The following is a 16,190-nucleotide window of genomic DNA, read 5'->3' as shown; positions in this document are numbered from 1 at the left end:
CACGGTTCAGCACTAGTGTGGTCCGATCCGGCAGCTCCTGCACCTGAGCACCGTGCGGAGGAGCCAGTCACATCCGCACGGTTCAGCACTAGTGTGGTCTGATCCGGCAGCTCCTGGACCTGAGCACCGTGCGGAGGAGCCAGTCACGTCCGCACGGTTCAGCACTAGTGTGGTCCGATCCGGCAGCTCCTGCACCTGAGCACTGTGCGGAGGAGCCAGTCACATCCGCACGGTTCAGCACTAGTGTGGTCTGATCCGGCAACTCCTGGACCTGAGCACCGTGCGGAGGAGCCAGTCACGTCCGCACGGTTCAGCACTAGTGTGGTCCGATCCGGCAGCTCCTGCACCTGAGCACTGTGCGGAGGAGCCAGTCACATCCGCACGGTTCAGCACTAGTGTGGTCTGATCCGGCAACTCCTGGACCTGAGCACCGTGCGGAGGAGCCAGTCACGTCCGCACGGTTCAGCACTAGTGTGGTCCGATCCGGCAGCTCCTGCACCTGAGCACTGTGCGGAGGAGCCAGTCACATCCGCACGGTTCAGCACTAGTGTGGTCTGATCCGGCAACTCCTGGACCTGAGCACCGTGCGGAGGAGCCAGTCACGTCCGCACGGTTCAGCACTAGTGTGGTCCGATCCGGCAGCTCCTGCATCCGAGCACCATGCGGAGGAGCCAGTCACATCCGCACGGTTCAGCACTAGTGTGGTCCGATCCGGCAGCTCCTGGACCTGAGCACCGTGCGGAGGAGCCAGTCACATCCGCACGGTTCAGCACTAGTGTGGTCTGATCCGGCAGCTCCTGCACCCGAGCACCGTGCGGAGGAGCCAGTCACATCCGCACGGTTCAGCACTAGTGTGGTCCGATCCGGCAGCTCCTGGACCTGAGCACAGTGCGGAGGAGCAAGTCACGTCCGCACGATTCAGCACTAGTGTGGTCTGATCCGGCAGCTCCTGAACCTGAGCACCATGCGGAGGAGCCAGTCGTGTCCGCACGGTTCAGCACTAGTGTGGTCCGATCCGGCAGCTCCTGAACCCGAGCACCGTGCGGAGGAGCCAGTCACATCCGCACGGTTCAGCACTAGTGTGGTCCGATCCGGCCGCTCCTGGACCTGAGCACCGTGCAGAGGAGCCAGTCGTGTCCGCACGGTTCAGCACTAGTGTGGTCCGATCCGGCAGCTCCTGAACCCGAGCACCGTGCGGAGGAGCCAGTCACGTCCGCACGGTTCAGCACTAGTGTGGTCCGATCCGGCAGCTCCTGGACCTGAGCACCGTGCAGAGGAGCCAGTCACATCCGCACGGTTCAGCACTAGTGTGGTCCGATCTGGCAGATCCTGGACCTGAGCACCGTGCGGAGGAGCCAGTCACGTCCGCACGATTCAGCACTAGTGTGGTCCGATCCGGCAGCTCCTGAACCTGAGCACCGTGCGGAGGAGCCAGTCACGTCTGCACGGTTCAGGACTAGTGTGGTCCGATCCGGCAGCTCCTAAACCCGAGCACCTTGCGGAGGAGCCAGTCACATCTGCATGGTTCAGGACTAGTGTGGTCCGATCCGGCAGCTCCTGAACCCGAGCACCGTGCGGAGGAGCCAGTCACATCCGCACGGTTCAGCACTAGTGTGGTCCGATCCGGCCGCTCCTGGACCTGAGCACCGTGCAGAGGAGCCAGTCGTGTCCGCACGGTTCAGCACTAGTGTGGTCCGATCCGGCAGCTCCTGAACCCGAGCACCGTGCGGAGGAGCCAGTCACGTCCGCACGGTTCAGCACTAGTGTGGTCCGATCCGGCAGCTCCTGAACCTGAGCACCGTGCGGAGGAGCCAGTCACGTCTGCACGGTTCAGGACTAGTGTGGTCCGATCCGGCAGCTCCTAAACCCGAGCACCTTGCGGAGGAGCCAGTCACATCTGCACGGTTCAGGACTAGTGTGGTCCGATCCGGCAGCTCCTAAACCCGAGCACCTTGCGGAGGAGCCGGCGGAGCCAGTCATGTCGGCACGGTTCAGCACTTGCCTGCTCTGATGCATTATAACTCACATTTTCATAATCTGCTGGAGTTTTATGTTTTGAGGATTTTTACATCTGATCAACGGCCCCAATATAAGCCATTTGGTGAACCGTGGCACACAGTACATCGGCTGCCTTTTTAATTAAAAAAAATTAACAAAAAGATGCGCAGCTCATGTCTTACAGCAGCGCAGAATTCATCAAGACCCGAGTAGAAGATGCCAATCTTAGTGAATCGGGCCCAATGTGAACAGAGAAGGGGCAGTCAGCCCACCCCCTACATGCACAATGCTGGCCACGTCCCAACTCTCTCCGGGGCTCAGTACGAGCTGGCAGTGGAGCTTCTGGACCTGCACTGAGTTCTCCACCTTTGGGGACATTTATTAATAGCATTAAAGTAAAAAAAAACTTTTCAGATCAGTTCAGCATTGGGAATGACAGCATACAATAATTCCTTGTATTTATAGCCGCTCTTGTTCTTTTCACTGCACAGTGAGAAAACACGACCCAATAGTTTTGCGTCCAGTTGGCCGAGTGCAGCAGTACTCACACAAACTGTTAGTGAGATGGATGTAAATGTTCCTCAGTTACTCCTCCTGGACTCTTGAATTTTAGATGAGAATTCATTTAAGAGGCTGCAGTGTTTCTTTTGCTCACACGTCGGCCATCATGACCCTGACATTTCTCTTACTGTTACCAGGTTGCTTCATTATAAGTCCGGACGTCATTGCAAAAATCGAACAAGGTGAAGAGAGGACATGGAAGAGAAAATGGAGAACATGGAGGAGAAGCTTCATGGAGGTCAGTAACAGAAGGGAGCGACAGGAGGGTAATGTCTTTTTTTAGATTGATGTGATCCGGTAGCTTAGACTGCACCTGCCGATGGGATAAAGTGGCAAAAGGTGCAGCGGGTTCACATTTGATCAGGTATATGGCCGACCACAGGAGCGGGAGGAATTCCCATCAGTACCAGAGGCTCTCTGCTCATCAACGATCCTGAGGATCGGTGCTCTGAAGACACCCAGGTGGACGAAGCAGAGGTCGTTCATGTGTAATGCCTCTCCATTCACACGGGGCTTCTCAGAGCATCGGTCCTTGGGAACACATGGTTCCCAGTGATCGGGGAGTCAGTCTTCAGACTTGAGAGTGCCCCTGTAAAGCCACTGTCCAGCATCTCTCTCTCCCATATCCGGAGATCAGTGGTTCTGGAGACGTCACTTTTGCACGCACCAGTAAGGACGTATGCAGGATCAGGTACCGTGCATCTGTCCTATTCCTTAGAGGTGCACAGGTGCAGTCATGGCCGAAAGTATTGGCAGCCTTGAAATTGTTTCAGCAAATTATTGCAATTACACGTTTTGTTATACAAATGTTTATTTACGTTTGTGTGTAGTGAAACATCACAAAAAAACAGAAAAAAATGCAAATTGTATATAATTTCACAAAAACCCCCAAAATGGTCCTGACAAAATTGGGATTAATTGATCTTCTGGGAGAAATACTTTTTCCGGAACAGATTCAGGGGTGCTAACACTCACAGCCATGACTGTATGTGTGATCCTCCCGATGCAGAGGAGGCCGAATATCCCCTTTATGCTGCAGTCATTTCACAGGGGGGCGATCCTTCCTATTTATATGTGAACGGTTGTTTGCATCTTCCCCGTCAGCCTCCCGCAGGGTGAGATCAGTCAGATTTACCCTTTGTGAGAATCATGTGGGAATAGTGGATGAGGGCATTCTGTAATGCTGTAGATAAGCCCCCGATGTAAGCTGAAAGAGAAGAAAAAAGAGTTAAATTATACTCACCGGGGGGGGGGGGGGGCTTTCCGGTCCGATGGGTGTCGCGGTCCTGTCCCAGCGCCTGCGCACTGCAGGACTCTGCTCTGCCCTCAACAGGGCAGAGCACTGCGCCTGCGCAGGTGCCACGAAAGGAAGGGAAGAAGAGAATGGCATCGTATGACGATGGGAGGCGCCGGACAGGACCGCGACACCCATCGGACCGGAAAGCCCCCCCCGGTAAGTATAATTTAACTCGTTTTTCTTCTCTTTCAGGTTACATCGGGGGCTTATCTACAGCATTACAGAATGCATTACAGAATGCTGTAGCTAAGCCCCTGATATCGGTGCCGGCAGCTCATATTCGAAAAAAGGGGTGACAGATTCCCTTTAATGATTACAATTTATGTTATTGATAAAAATCTCCTTTTCCAGAATCTGTAATTGTGAAGCCAGACATCGAATCCAAGATAAAAGAAGGGAAGCCGGTGATTATAACTATTCCTCTAGATGACGAGTGCAAATCTTCAGGTAAGCAGCTAGATAGTCACGAAGACAAAGTACGGCATAAGATATGAGATCTCTGCAGATGATGCTTGTGTACTGCTGCGACCCTTCCTGACATTTCTCACATTTTGCACAGCAGTGATCTCAGGCTCCCACCAGTGCAGAAAGCTGCAGCAGCCTCGTTCACTCACACAGCTCCGCGCAGCACCGTCTCAGGCAGCTGTGCACAGAATAAGCTGTGAAGGAGACACCGCTCCCCATCATTGACAGATCAGTGGGGTATCTGAGCTCTTCAGTGAAGTGAAGTGGGTGCCCGCCTGCCTCAGTTACTTGGTCCACCCGCCCGTATTATCTTTGAAGGGAGGCTGTAGTCGGGGGCAACCTCTGGTCACCTTGATACATAGGAACCTGCTCACACACATCCTCCTTATAGGCCTCCACTGATGGGTCCTGTAATGCGGTATTTCTGTACATTTCTACCATCCCTCCTTCACTTTTCCTTCTTTTGGATCCGCAGATGTTTATGTGATTTCCAATCCTTCAGCAGTAAAGCAAGAACCCGGATCTGAGATTAACCCTTTACCACACAGCAAGTCACCGCCAGAAGGTTTGTTATATATGGACACCTTGTCTCCTCGCTCTTACTAAGGCCTTATTCAGACCTTGTTTCTCACATATACAACACGGACCCATTATAAATGGGTGGTGCCCTCGTCTGGTTTTTTTTGTCCGCAAAAAAAAAATAGACAAAATGTCTAATTTATAAGTGCACAATCGTATGAATGGTAGTGCAGTTTATGAGGCTCGTTTTTCAGAGATTTCCACATGGATGAAACTCCATGTGAGCAACCTCCCCTAAGTCAGTAGTGTGCCAGTGTGTTGGGGGGCACAGAAATGGGGTGATCATAACTTGGCGCTAACAATACCTGGGAGGTAAACTGACGGGTAAAGCCTGAAGCTTTGAGGATGTCTATGTATGAAAGTAGTCAGCGAGTAGAGGAAATATTTTAGTAAAATTATTTTTAACCTTTCTGGAGAAGTGACCCTTTTTAGGGAACGTCAGACCAGAAGAGGATACAGTCAGAAGAGCCCTAGACTTCGAGCTGGTAATCCCCCTATATTGTGAGAGCTAACCCTCTGAATGGAGTGACCGCCTTGTCTACACTGGAACCTCAACCCTGATCTTGCTAATGGGCCCCACAGACTGAATAAATGTAATCCTGTACTCCTGTTTCAACGCGTTTTGCCTTTAGGGAGCTGTTGTAGACCACCGTGGTGTAAGGGTCCTGTGTGAACGGTCTGCCTTTGCATCTTCCTTTTAAAGCAGAAGTCATGCCCATCAGGCAGTTGGGTTTGAACCCAAGACATGTAAGGTCTCCTTAGACATTTTTGTGATCTAAGGAAATGTCACCTGGTGAGGTCACAAGGAACAAGATCTTGTCCAATCCAGACCGAGCAGCGGATTTCATCATCATCTCGTGAATACACCTTTACAGAGAATTCTTATCTCAGGTTTTCTAATATTCAGGACCGCCAGGTAATATACTAGAAAACCACACCAAGTTAGGATCCCCTTAAGGCCTGATCAGTCAGTCTATACTATACATTGGATGGCTTAATAAAGGGGAAAAAGAAGATTCCTCTCCGAGAATGCAATGATGCCACTGGCTGTACCCGAGGGAAGCTGAAGTCTGAACTAACTAATCCTGACCTACAAAGAGACCGCCCCATGGAAGTGAAGCTAAATGGTCGCTGTGGATTCAGCAATCTTTGTAGAAATTAATAGCACAAGTGGATATAAGAAACTTTGTAATAAATCTTACAAGAGAAATCTGCTTCCTCCTCTACTTATGAGCCACTGCCTCTCCTACCCCCAGTCTCCCAAACTCATCATTCACTCTATAAAGTAGTTACATTTGTGGTGAAAACAAAACCCTACCAGCTCACTGAGGAATCAGATTGCAGCTGCATGTATGAGAGGTTGAGAAACAGAGATTGTTCTGCTGCTTTCTAGTAAGTAATTTATCTCACTACAGCGCTGCATTCACAGCTACACTGCTCAGTATCGCTGTATATTGTCATCTATGCTGCTCTCTAGCAAGCTATTTCTCATCCCAGCACTGGATTCACAGCCACATTGCTCAGTATGGCTATATGTTGTCCGCTCTATTGCTCTCTAGCAAGTTATTTCTCACCCCAGCACTGGATTCACTGACACATTGATCAGTAAGGCTGTATATTGTCCTCTATGCCGCTCTCTAGCAAGTTATTTCTCACCCCAGTACTGGATTTGTAGCCACATTGCTTAGTAAAGCTGTATAATGTCCTCCATGCTGCTGCTGCTTTTGGACATGTGCTTCAGAGACAGGACAGCAGGAATCCCTTATGTCTGCATGTGTTGGGTATAGAAGGCGTAATAACAGCCAGTCTGAGCTTAAGTGCAACTTGAAATTGTAGAGACTTAGTTTATAGAGGGGGGAAAACTGGTGTAAAATGGAGAATACAAGTCCCATAGTGGCCAGATATATGGTACGTCCTCAAGTGCACATGTATGGATGTGAATATCTTGTATTTCTCTCTGTTATCTTAGTCACTTTTCCTTATTTTGGATCCACAGGCGTTTATGTGATTTCTGATACTTCAACAATAAAACAAGAACTGAAGCCTGAGATTAACCCTTTACCGCAGAGCAAGTCCCCGTCTGAAGGTTTGTTGAAGATCTGTATCAGGTCATTACTACTTTCCCAGCCATTGGCAAGTATCAGGGCTATTGCTGTGAAAAGAGCGACCTCATGGCCTGATCTCACTTTAGTTTGTGCAGACTTAAATGTTAAACCGTGAGCTCCCCCTCCAACCGTTTCCTGTCCTGTCATGAACTATGGTAGAGCGATGAAGTGTCGGGACCGTAGTGAGGCGGCAGTGACGCCTCGGCATTGGCCGCATCTTCCTTTTAAATCAAAAGTTACTCATACTGGTGGGCTTTGTTCTGTAGCTGGCCAATAAGGAGGAAGGAGGTGTGACCATCTGATAGCGCTCCCTTCCTTTAAAGCCACGGACAAAGTCTGAACCTGAGTGTGACATAAAGTTGTGCAGGAAAAGAAAAATAAAACCAAAGTATAATGTATATATGTATGTATAGTGATTTATTACTTATAGTGGGGCTGTAATTAAAGACACTGGATAGTCACTGCATAGGAAGGGTTAAAGAGAATCTGTCATCACTTTTTGGAATATCACGTAAAAATATGATTGGATTTGGTGTCAACTATGCCTTATACCAGTACTTTTCATACCCCTTGCCTCCCCACCTTTGATCAATAAATACCTTTTAAATTCCTCCTGCGGTGTATGTAAATCTCCTCGGTCCAGTCCGATGGGCGGGACTTATTGTTCCTCTCTCCCCCCTCCTGGTTTGCTCTACACATTTATTTGGTTTAATTCCTGCGTTCACGTAGATTTAGCGCACGTGCGTATTCAAATGTCCTCCCGCGCATGCGCAGCAAGCTTTGCCCAACTGTGGGCAAAGCATAAAATCATTACTGCGCATGCGCTGGCATTCGCCATTACGTTCTATGGCCCGGAAGTATCGCAAAAGTGGTGACAGATTCCCTTTAATTTTCCCCTGTGTAGATGGGTATATATATATACACGTGATGTCACCAGCTGTGCCTGCCCATCCAGGAAGTAGCTGTAGTCAGGAGCCACCACTGGTCACCCGGACATGTAGAGCCGGGTAGAAGGAGCAGCTGCTGTAGGATGTATTTACATTTGTACAATGTCCTTCACTTTTTCTTCTTTTGCCTCTGCAGATGTTTATGTGATTCCCGATACTTCACCCAAAAAGCAAGAACCTGAATCTGAGATTCGCCCATTACCGCTTACAAAGTCACCGGCCGAAGGTTTGTTGTAGTGCCACATCTGGTCATTGCTACTTTCCCGGCCATTGGCAAGTATGGAGTCTGCCGTTGTGAAAAGAGAGACCCTTGGCCTGACCACTCTTATAGTTTATGCAGACCCCAATATTGAAACCTACGCTCCCACCCCAGAGCATTTCCTACCCATCAGGAGCTGAGAGAGAGCAGAAAGGTGTCGGGTCCATAATGAACCGGTAGTGACTTCTCAATGTTGGCCACATCTTCCTTTTAAAGGAAAAGCCACTCCTACTGGTGGGCTGGGTTCTGCAGCTGGCCAATAAGGAGTAAAAAGGTGTGGCCAGCCATCTGATGTCGCTCCCTTCTCTTAAAGCCACAGATGCAGGAAAAAAAAGAATAAAACCAGATTATAAGGCTGGGTTCACACGTAGCGGAACTCTCGCGGAAATTACCGCGAGAATTCCGGAATTCCATTCCGCGGGAAAATCGCATTTTAAATTCCCGCGGAAAAACTAGCATTTTGCAAGTGTAATTAGGTTGCAGAATTGCTAGCGTTTTCCAAGCGATCTGTAGCATCGCTTGGAGAACTGATTGACAGGTTGGTCACACTCGTCAAACATAGTGTTTGACGAGTGTGACCAACTTTTTACTATTGAGGCTGCCTATGCGACATCAGTAGTAAAAGATAGAATGTAAAAAATAATAATAAAAAAAAAAATATTGTTATTCTCACCTTCTGACGTCCCGCGCAGCCTTCCCGCCTCTCTCCACGCTCCCGGTCCCAGTAATCCTTTGCGACAATTACCGCGATGACGTCCGTTCTCGCGGGATCGCGACGTCTCGCGGTCATTAGCGATGACCGCTAGACTTCGCGATCCCACGAGAACGGACGTCATCGCTCGTAAAGGCTTACTGGGACCGGGAGCGTGGAGAGAGGCGGGAAGGCTGCGCGGGACGTCGGAAGGTAAGAATAACATCATTTTTTATTTTAAATTCTATTTTTTACAGGGATATGGTACCCAAAGCCCGGAGGACAGTCTCCTCTCCTCCGGACAGTGGGTACCATCCGCAAATGTTCTGCTTACTTTTTGCATGGTGTGCACAGCCACATGCGGAAAGTAAGCAGAACAATGCATTCCTATGGGTGCGGGATCGCCGCGATTCCGCAAAATTAATGAGCATGCTGCGTTTTTTACCGCGAAGCGATTCCGCCGCGGTAAAAACCACAGCATTAGCACAGCATTGCGGAATCCCATAGGAATGCATGGGATGCTTATTTTTCACGGCAAAAACGGCCGGAAAATACCGCCGCGGAAACGCGAAAAAAACGGTACATGTGAATGATGCCTAAATGATATATGACACAATTCTAGTAAATAACTTATAGTGGGTCTACATTTAAGACACTGGATGGTCACCCACACCCTGCACAGGAAGGATGAATGTTCCCCTATGGCTTCTCTTACAGATGTAATTACTACATTTCTCTTTTGGATCCACAGAGGTTTATGTGATTCCTGATACTTCACCGATAAAGCAAGAACCTGAATCCAAAATTAACCCTTTACCATGCAGCAAGTCACCACAGCAAGGTTTGTTACATGTGAACATCCGGCATCCAATCACCTCAGTGCTACGTAATAAAATATTATATGTCATTAAAGGGAATGTGTCATCAGAAAATGGAAACATTTTTTGTTTCAAATCACTTTTTTGTTTATATATATATATATATATATATATATATATATATATATATATATACATACATATTTTTATTTTGGCAGTTTTTTTTTGTGGGTGGTTTTGCATATCACAATATTTCTTGAAAATTAGAGACCCTGCATTTTTCACAGTGGTCACTGGGACTATTTTAGATCCTGAATCCCTGGTCTTTCAGGAAATCCACCTGTACAATATCATCAATAGACAGACCCCACACCTATATTTTGTATTGATGCATCTAATGAGCGTGTGCAAAGGTCATTGTACAGGAGGTGAACTGTGACATCACCTATTGTGAATGGTGGATCCTTTGTTATCTATATAGAGGTGTTATCAGTCATTGTACAGGAGGAGAAGGTGAGTTGTGACATCACCTATTGTGAATGGTGGATACTGTGTTATCTACTGTATATAGAGGTGTTATCAGTCATTGTACAGGAGGAGAAGGTGAGTTGTGACATCACCTAATGTTAATGGTGGATCCTTTGTTATCTGCTATATACAGTGCCTACAAGTAGTATTCAACCCCCTGCAGATTTATCAGGTTTGATAAGATGCAAATAAGTTAGAGCCTTCAAACTTCACACAAGAGCAGGATTTATTAACAGATGCATAAATCTTACAAACCAAAAAGTTATGTTGCTCATTTAAATTTTAATAAATTTTAAACATACAAGTGTGGGTCAATTATTATTCAACCCCTAGGTTTAATATTTTGTGGAATAACCCTTGTTTGCAATTACAGCTAATAATCGTCTTTTATAAGACCTGATCAGGCCGGCACAGGTCTCTGGAGTTATCTTGGCCCACTCAGGTGGCTCAGTGGTTGGCGCTGCAGCCTTGCAGCGCTGGGGTCCTGGGTTCGAATCCCACCAAGGACAACATCTGCAAGGAGTTTGTATGTTCTCCCCGTGTTTGCGTGGGTTTCCTCCGGGTGCTCCGGTTTCCTCCCACACTCTAAAGACATACTGATAGGGAATTTAGATTGTGAGCCTCATCGGGGACAGTGATGATAATGTGTGCAAACTGTAAAGCGCTGCGGAATATGTTAGCGCTATATAAAAAATAAAGATTATTATTATTATTACTCCTCCATGCAGATCTTCTCCAAGTTATCTAGGTTCTTTGGGTGTCTCATGTGGACTTTAATCTTGAGCGCCTTCCACAAGTTTTCAATTGGGTTAAGGTCAGGAGACTGACTAGGCCACTCCAACACCTTGATTTTTTGCCTCTTGAACCAGGCCTTGGTTTTCTTGGCTGTGTGCTTTGGGTCGTTGTCTTGTTGAAAGATGAAATGACGACCCATCTTAAGATCCTTGATGGAGGAGCGGAGGTTCTTGGCCAAAATCTCCAGGTAGGCCGTGCTATCCATCTTCCCATGGATGCGGACCAGATGGCCAGGCCCCTTGGCTGAGAAACAGCCCCACAGCATGATGCTGCCACCACCATGCTTGACTGTAGGGATGGTATTCTTGGGGTCGTATGCAGTGCCATCCAGTCTCCAAACGTCACGTGTGTGGTTGGCACCAAAGATCTCGATCTTGGTCTCATCAGACCAGAGAACCTTGAACTAGTCTGTCTCAGAGTCCTCCAAGTGATCATGAGCAAACTGTAGACGAGCCTTGACATGACGCTTTGAAAGTAAAGGTACCTTACGGGCTCGTCTGGAATGGAGACCATTGCGGTGGAGTACGTTACTAATGGTATTGACTGAAACAAATGTCCCCACTGCCATGAGATCTTCCCAGAGCGCCTTCCTTGTTGTCCTTGGGTTAGCCTTGACTCTTCGGACAAGCCTGGCCTCGGCACGGGAGGAAACTTTCAAAGGCTGTCCAGGCCGTGGAAGGCTAACAGTAGTTCCATAAGCCTTCCACTTCCGGATGATGCTCCCAACAGTGGAGACAGGTAGGCCCAACTCCTTGGAAAGGGTTTTGTACCCCTTGCCAGCCTTGTGACCCTCCACGATCTTGTCTCTGATGGCCTTGGAATGCTGCTTTGTCTTTCCCATGTTGACCATGTATGAGTGCTGTTCACAAGTTTGGGGAGGGTCTTAAATAGTCAGAAAAGGCTGGAAAAAGAGATAATTAATCCAAACATGTGAAGCTCATTGTTCTTTGTGCCTGAAATACTTCTTAATACTTTGGGGGAACCAAACAGAATTCTGGTGGTTTGAGGGGTTGAATAATAAATGACCCTCTGAATAAACTTTTCACAATTTAAAAAAAAATTAAACAAAGAAATAACATTCTTTTTTGCTGCAGTGCATTTCACACTTCCAGGCTGATCTACAGTCCAAATGTCACAATGCCAAATTAATTCCGAATGTGTAAACCTGCTAAATCTGCAGGGGGTTGAATACTACTTGTAGGCACTGTATACAGCTCTGGCAAAAATTAAGAGACCACTGCACAGTTTTATAAAAATCAGCTTCTCTACATGTCTGATGGCCATTCCCTTCCAGTGTCAATTGAATTCCAACCAGAGTCCACCTCATTCTACTTAATGTGCTTCAGATTAGGTGATCACCTGCACCAAATCTTAATTAATGAAGGAAAGTATAAAAAACCCTGCTGTGGTGTTCACAATCCTCTTGCAATAGGACAAGCTGGATGGCAAAACAAGTGCTAGTAATATCCCAAAAGTAATAGGAAAGAAAAATAGTTTTTAACAATGCCAAAGGAGTTGAAAAGAAAAGTCTTGAGTGAAGAAAAGAAGGGCTCAATTCTGGCTTTACTAGCAGAGGGATACAATGAGCGTCATGTTGCCTACATCCTTAAAATTTCTAAGATAGCAGTCCATTACAACAAGGTCAAGCAGCAGACATGGGGGACAACAAAGCTACAGACCGGAAGAGGGAGAAAATGACTCTCCACTGACCGGGATGATGTCATCTTATTCGAATGTCACTCAGCAACCACAGGATGACATCAAGTGACCTACAAAAGGAATGGCAAATGGCAGCTGGGGTGAAGTGCACGGCAAGAACAGTTTGTAACAGGCTCCTAGAGGCAGGGCTCAAATCATGTAAAGCTAGAAAAAAGCCTTTCATCAATGAAAAGCAAAGGACATCCAGGCTGAAGTTTGCCAAAGACCATAAGGATTGGACCGTAGAGGACTGGAGTAAGGTAATCTTCTCTGATGAGTCTAATTTTCAACTTTGCCCAACACCTGGTTGTCTAATGGTTAGACGGAGACCTGGAGAGGCGTACAAGCCACAGTGTCTTGCACCCACTGTGCAATTTGGTGGAGGATCGGTGATGATCTGGGGATGCTTCAGCAAGACTGGAATTAGGCAGGTTCTTCTTTGCGAAGGACGTGTGAATCAAGCCGCATACAAGGTTATCCTGGAAAAATTGTTGATTGCTTCTGCTCAGGCAATGTTCCCCAACTCTGAGGACTGGTTTTCTCGTTCGCCTTATTGGGGGACACAGAGACCATGGGTGTATGCTGCTGCCACTAGGAGGCTGACACTATGCACAAAAAAAGGATAGCTCCTCCTCCGCAGTATACACCCCACCATCCGGCAGGAATTTCCTCAGTTTAGCTTAGTGTCAGTAGGAGGTGGACACGGGTCTTTCATTAGACCCATATCTACCTCGTCGTGCGTCGTTCCTTTTCAGGGTCCCGGAGGGATACAGAGTGAATAGTCACATCTGTAGTCCCACAAGAGACTATGAGTACGGCGTGTACTGCCACCCCGTATCCTCATAGCTCTCCGCAGCAGGACCAAGAGCTTTGCACAGGTGCGTGCCAGCTATATGGATGGTCCTTGCTCCCCCGCCTCCCACCCACTCGCCTACCAGAGCCTGTCGGTCGGACGAGGCGCGGACACTGGGAAAATAGACTCAGACAGCGTTGGATTTACAAGGTACCTTTATTGAAGACACCACTGGAGGATTCTTCGGAGCGGCACAGGGCAGTGCCGCAGGGTCCTCAGCTGCCTGCGCCTCCCGGCAGCCGCCGCACTTTCTGTTGCGCCACATGCCAGGCCCCGGCTACGGCGCGGGCCTTGTCCCCCCCACCCGCCGCCGCCGCCCTCCTCATTCTATCCTGAGGGCTTTTTTAGGGCGGCGGTTTCTTCTTGGGTGGCCGTGGCAGCGCTGCAGGACTTCCGCGCCGCCCCGCGCTGACAGGCGGCCGCCGATACTATTTTAGTCCCTGGCTTCATTTCGGGCCTACTCGGCCGTCGCGGCCACGCCCCCCGCCCTCTGTTATAGGCGGGCTGCTCTCCCGCCCATTCTAGGACCACCCACCCTCCTAGTCTGTAGCTGGGCAGCGGGCGGTCTTCTCTCTGGGTCAGGTGGCTAGCCCGCCCTTCTTCTCTCCTCGAGCTGGGCACATCGCCTTTCGGGCCACCGGACTGTGAGTAGCTCTGCAACTGCAGACTGACACCCTCCTCTGCCTTCTTTCCCTCAACCTTCCGGCATCTCCTCGGGGTTCTTTCTCCCGGAACGTGCCCGTCCACCAGCACAGAGAACTTTCCCACTCCCCTCGGTTTAGACTGCAATTCAGCCCGATGCCGTCCAGGAACCATCTATTGCGCCACATGTGTGGACCCCCCTATTCCTGGCTAGGCCTCTTTATCACAATCAGTGGCGGACCTCACCAGGGTGTCTGTCCCTAGTGGCCGTTCTTGATAAGTTGCCCCTGGACACTTCCGCAAGGTCCAGCAGGTCGCAAGGGGTTCCATCTGAGCCAGCCAGCAGAAGCCGCAAAAGACCCAGGCAGGATCTCCGGCCGGAATCCTCTCCTGGCCTGGTCTCTCCACATTGTCCTTCCCAGCAGTCGCCTTCCCGTGCCTCCTCACCCGAGTCAGGTGAAGCGTTCTCGAATGCGTCATCCGAAGAGATTTTAGAGCTGGATTCGGATCAGGACGCGGACATGAAGGTTTCGGTACAGAACCTCATTGCTGCGATTAACCACACCTTCGAAATACAGACTCCCCTGCGAAACGCTCGGATCAGGAGGTTTCGTTCAGACGGGCAGTAACACCTTCCAGAGTCTTCACCTCCCACTCTGAGTTTGGCAAGATGCTTACCAGGGAGAGAGAGAAAATCTGACCAGACGCTTTCAAAGAGGGAAGCGTCTCGGCGTGCTCTATCCATTTTCAAAAGAGCTCACCGACAACTGGTCGGCTTCCTCCTCTGTAGACGCTCCCGTGTCCAGACTATCTTATCAACACGGTCCTTATCAACACGGTCCTTCCGATTTCAGGTGTGACGTCGCTATAGGATTCTAATGGCAGAATTATAGAATCCCTAGCAAAGTCAGTATTCGAAGCGGCGGCGCTAAGCCCAGCCTTTGCTTCATCTTGGGTAGCAAAGGCCATAGCTACTTGGGCGGAGGATCTCCGCAAGGGCATCCTAGATAAAGCCCAACCGGAGCAATCGGCCAAACTGGCTAACCAGATCTCCCATGCAGGGGATTATCTGCTCTCTGCCTCCTTGGATGCCGCGTCTTGGGCGGCTCAGACGTCCAGCAACGTGATGACAATCCGGCGTACAATTTGGCTCAAGGCTTGGCAGGCGGATTTGTCTTCAAAGAGTCCCTTACCAATCTGCCTTTTCAGGGAGCGCGTCTCTTTGGATCCCAGCTGGACCAGATTATTAGGGACACCACTGGAGGCACAAGTTCCCTCCTTCCTCAGTCCAAGCCTTGTAGGTCCGCTAAGGCGTCAGTTTCGGCCCTTTCGGTCTACCAACAGAGGTCGCAGGCACGCCAGGATAGAAAGAAGGTCTCCTTCAGACCCACTCCCTCCTGGCGATCTCACTCATCCCAGGGCAGATCCTCCAGGTCCAGATCTGGTTGGTCCACAGCAGCATGACTATCAAGGAAGTCCTGAGGGTCCTTCCCAACTGGGAGGTCAACTCCTTTTCTACAGAGACGTCTGGCTTGCCTCAGTAGAGGACGCTTGGGTCAGGGAAGTTGTATCCCCAGGATACAAGATAGTTTGTTTCTCGTCCCCGGGATCGTTTCTTCGAGTCCATCCAAAAGACCCTGCCTTAGTCCGGGTTTCTTCGCATCCATCACCTCTCTCCTCAGTTCCGGGGTGATTTTGTCCGCTCCCGAATCAGAACGTTTCACAGGGTTTTATTCAAACCTGTTTGTAGTGTGGAAAAAAGATGGTGCAGTTCGTCCCATCCTGGATCTCAAGTTACTGAACAACAGGGTCCGATTGCGTCATTTCAGGATGGAGTCTCTTCGGTCGGTAATCGCTTCCATGGAGGCGCAGGAGTTCATGTGTTCAATAGACATTCAAGATGCCTATCTACATGTTCCCATCTTTCCCGGGCATCAGAGATTCCTGCGTTTTG

At 49.1% G+C, this 16,190-nt stretch overlaps 1 protein-coding gene across 6 annotated transcripts in view; it reads left to right on the top strand.

The window, feature by feature from the left end:
• LOC141051725 (uncharacterized) overlaps window positions 1-16,190 on the top strand; it is a 38,971-nt gene that overhangs the window by 12,931 nt on the left and 9,850 nt on the right. For all 6 annotated transcript variants that reach the window (XM_073548725.1, XM_073548721.1, XM_073548724.1 and 3 more), the window contains 6 exons: window positions 2,697-2,797; window positions 4,208-4,303; window positions 4,797-4,886; window positions 6,897-6,986; window positions 8,089-8,178; window positions 9,654-9,743. In XM_073548725.1, the coding sequence (XP_073404826.1) occupies window positions 2,755-2,797; window positions 4,208-4,303; window positions 4,797-4,886; window positions 6,897-6,986; window positions 8,089-8,178; window positions 9,654-9,743 (499 nt within the window). In that variant the 5' untranslated portion in view covers window positions 2,697-2,754. The remainder of the gene's footprint in view (window positions 1-2,696; window positions 2,798-4,207; window positions 4,304-4,796; window positions 4,887-6,896; window positions 6,987-8,088; window positions 8,179-9,653; window positions 9,744-16,190) is intronic.

This window comes from Dendrobates tinctorius, unplaced genomic scaffold (genome assembly GCF_039654945.1).
Source record: "Dendrobates tinctorius isolate UK_male_01 unplaced genomic scaffold, ASM3965494v1 ptg000158l, whole genome shotgun sequence".
Classification (NCBI taxonomy): Eukaryota; Metazoa; Chordata; class Amphibia; order Anura; family Dendrobatidae; genus Dendrobates; species Dendrobates tinctorius.
The sequence above is the reverse complement of the archived record's forward strand: the minus strand, read 5'-3'. Positions and strand labels throughout refer to the sequence as shown.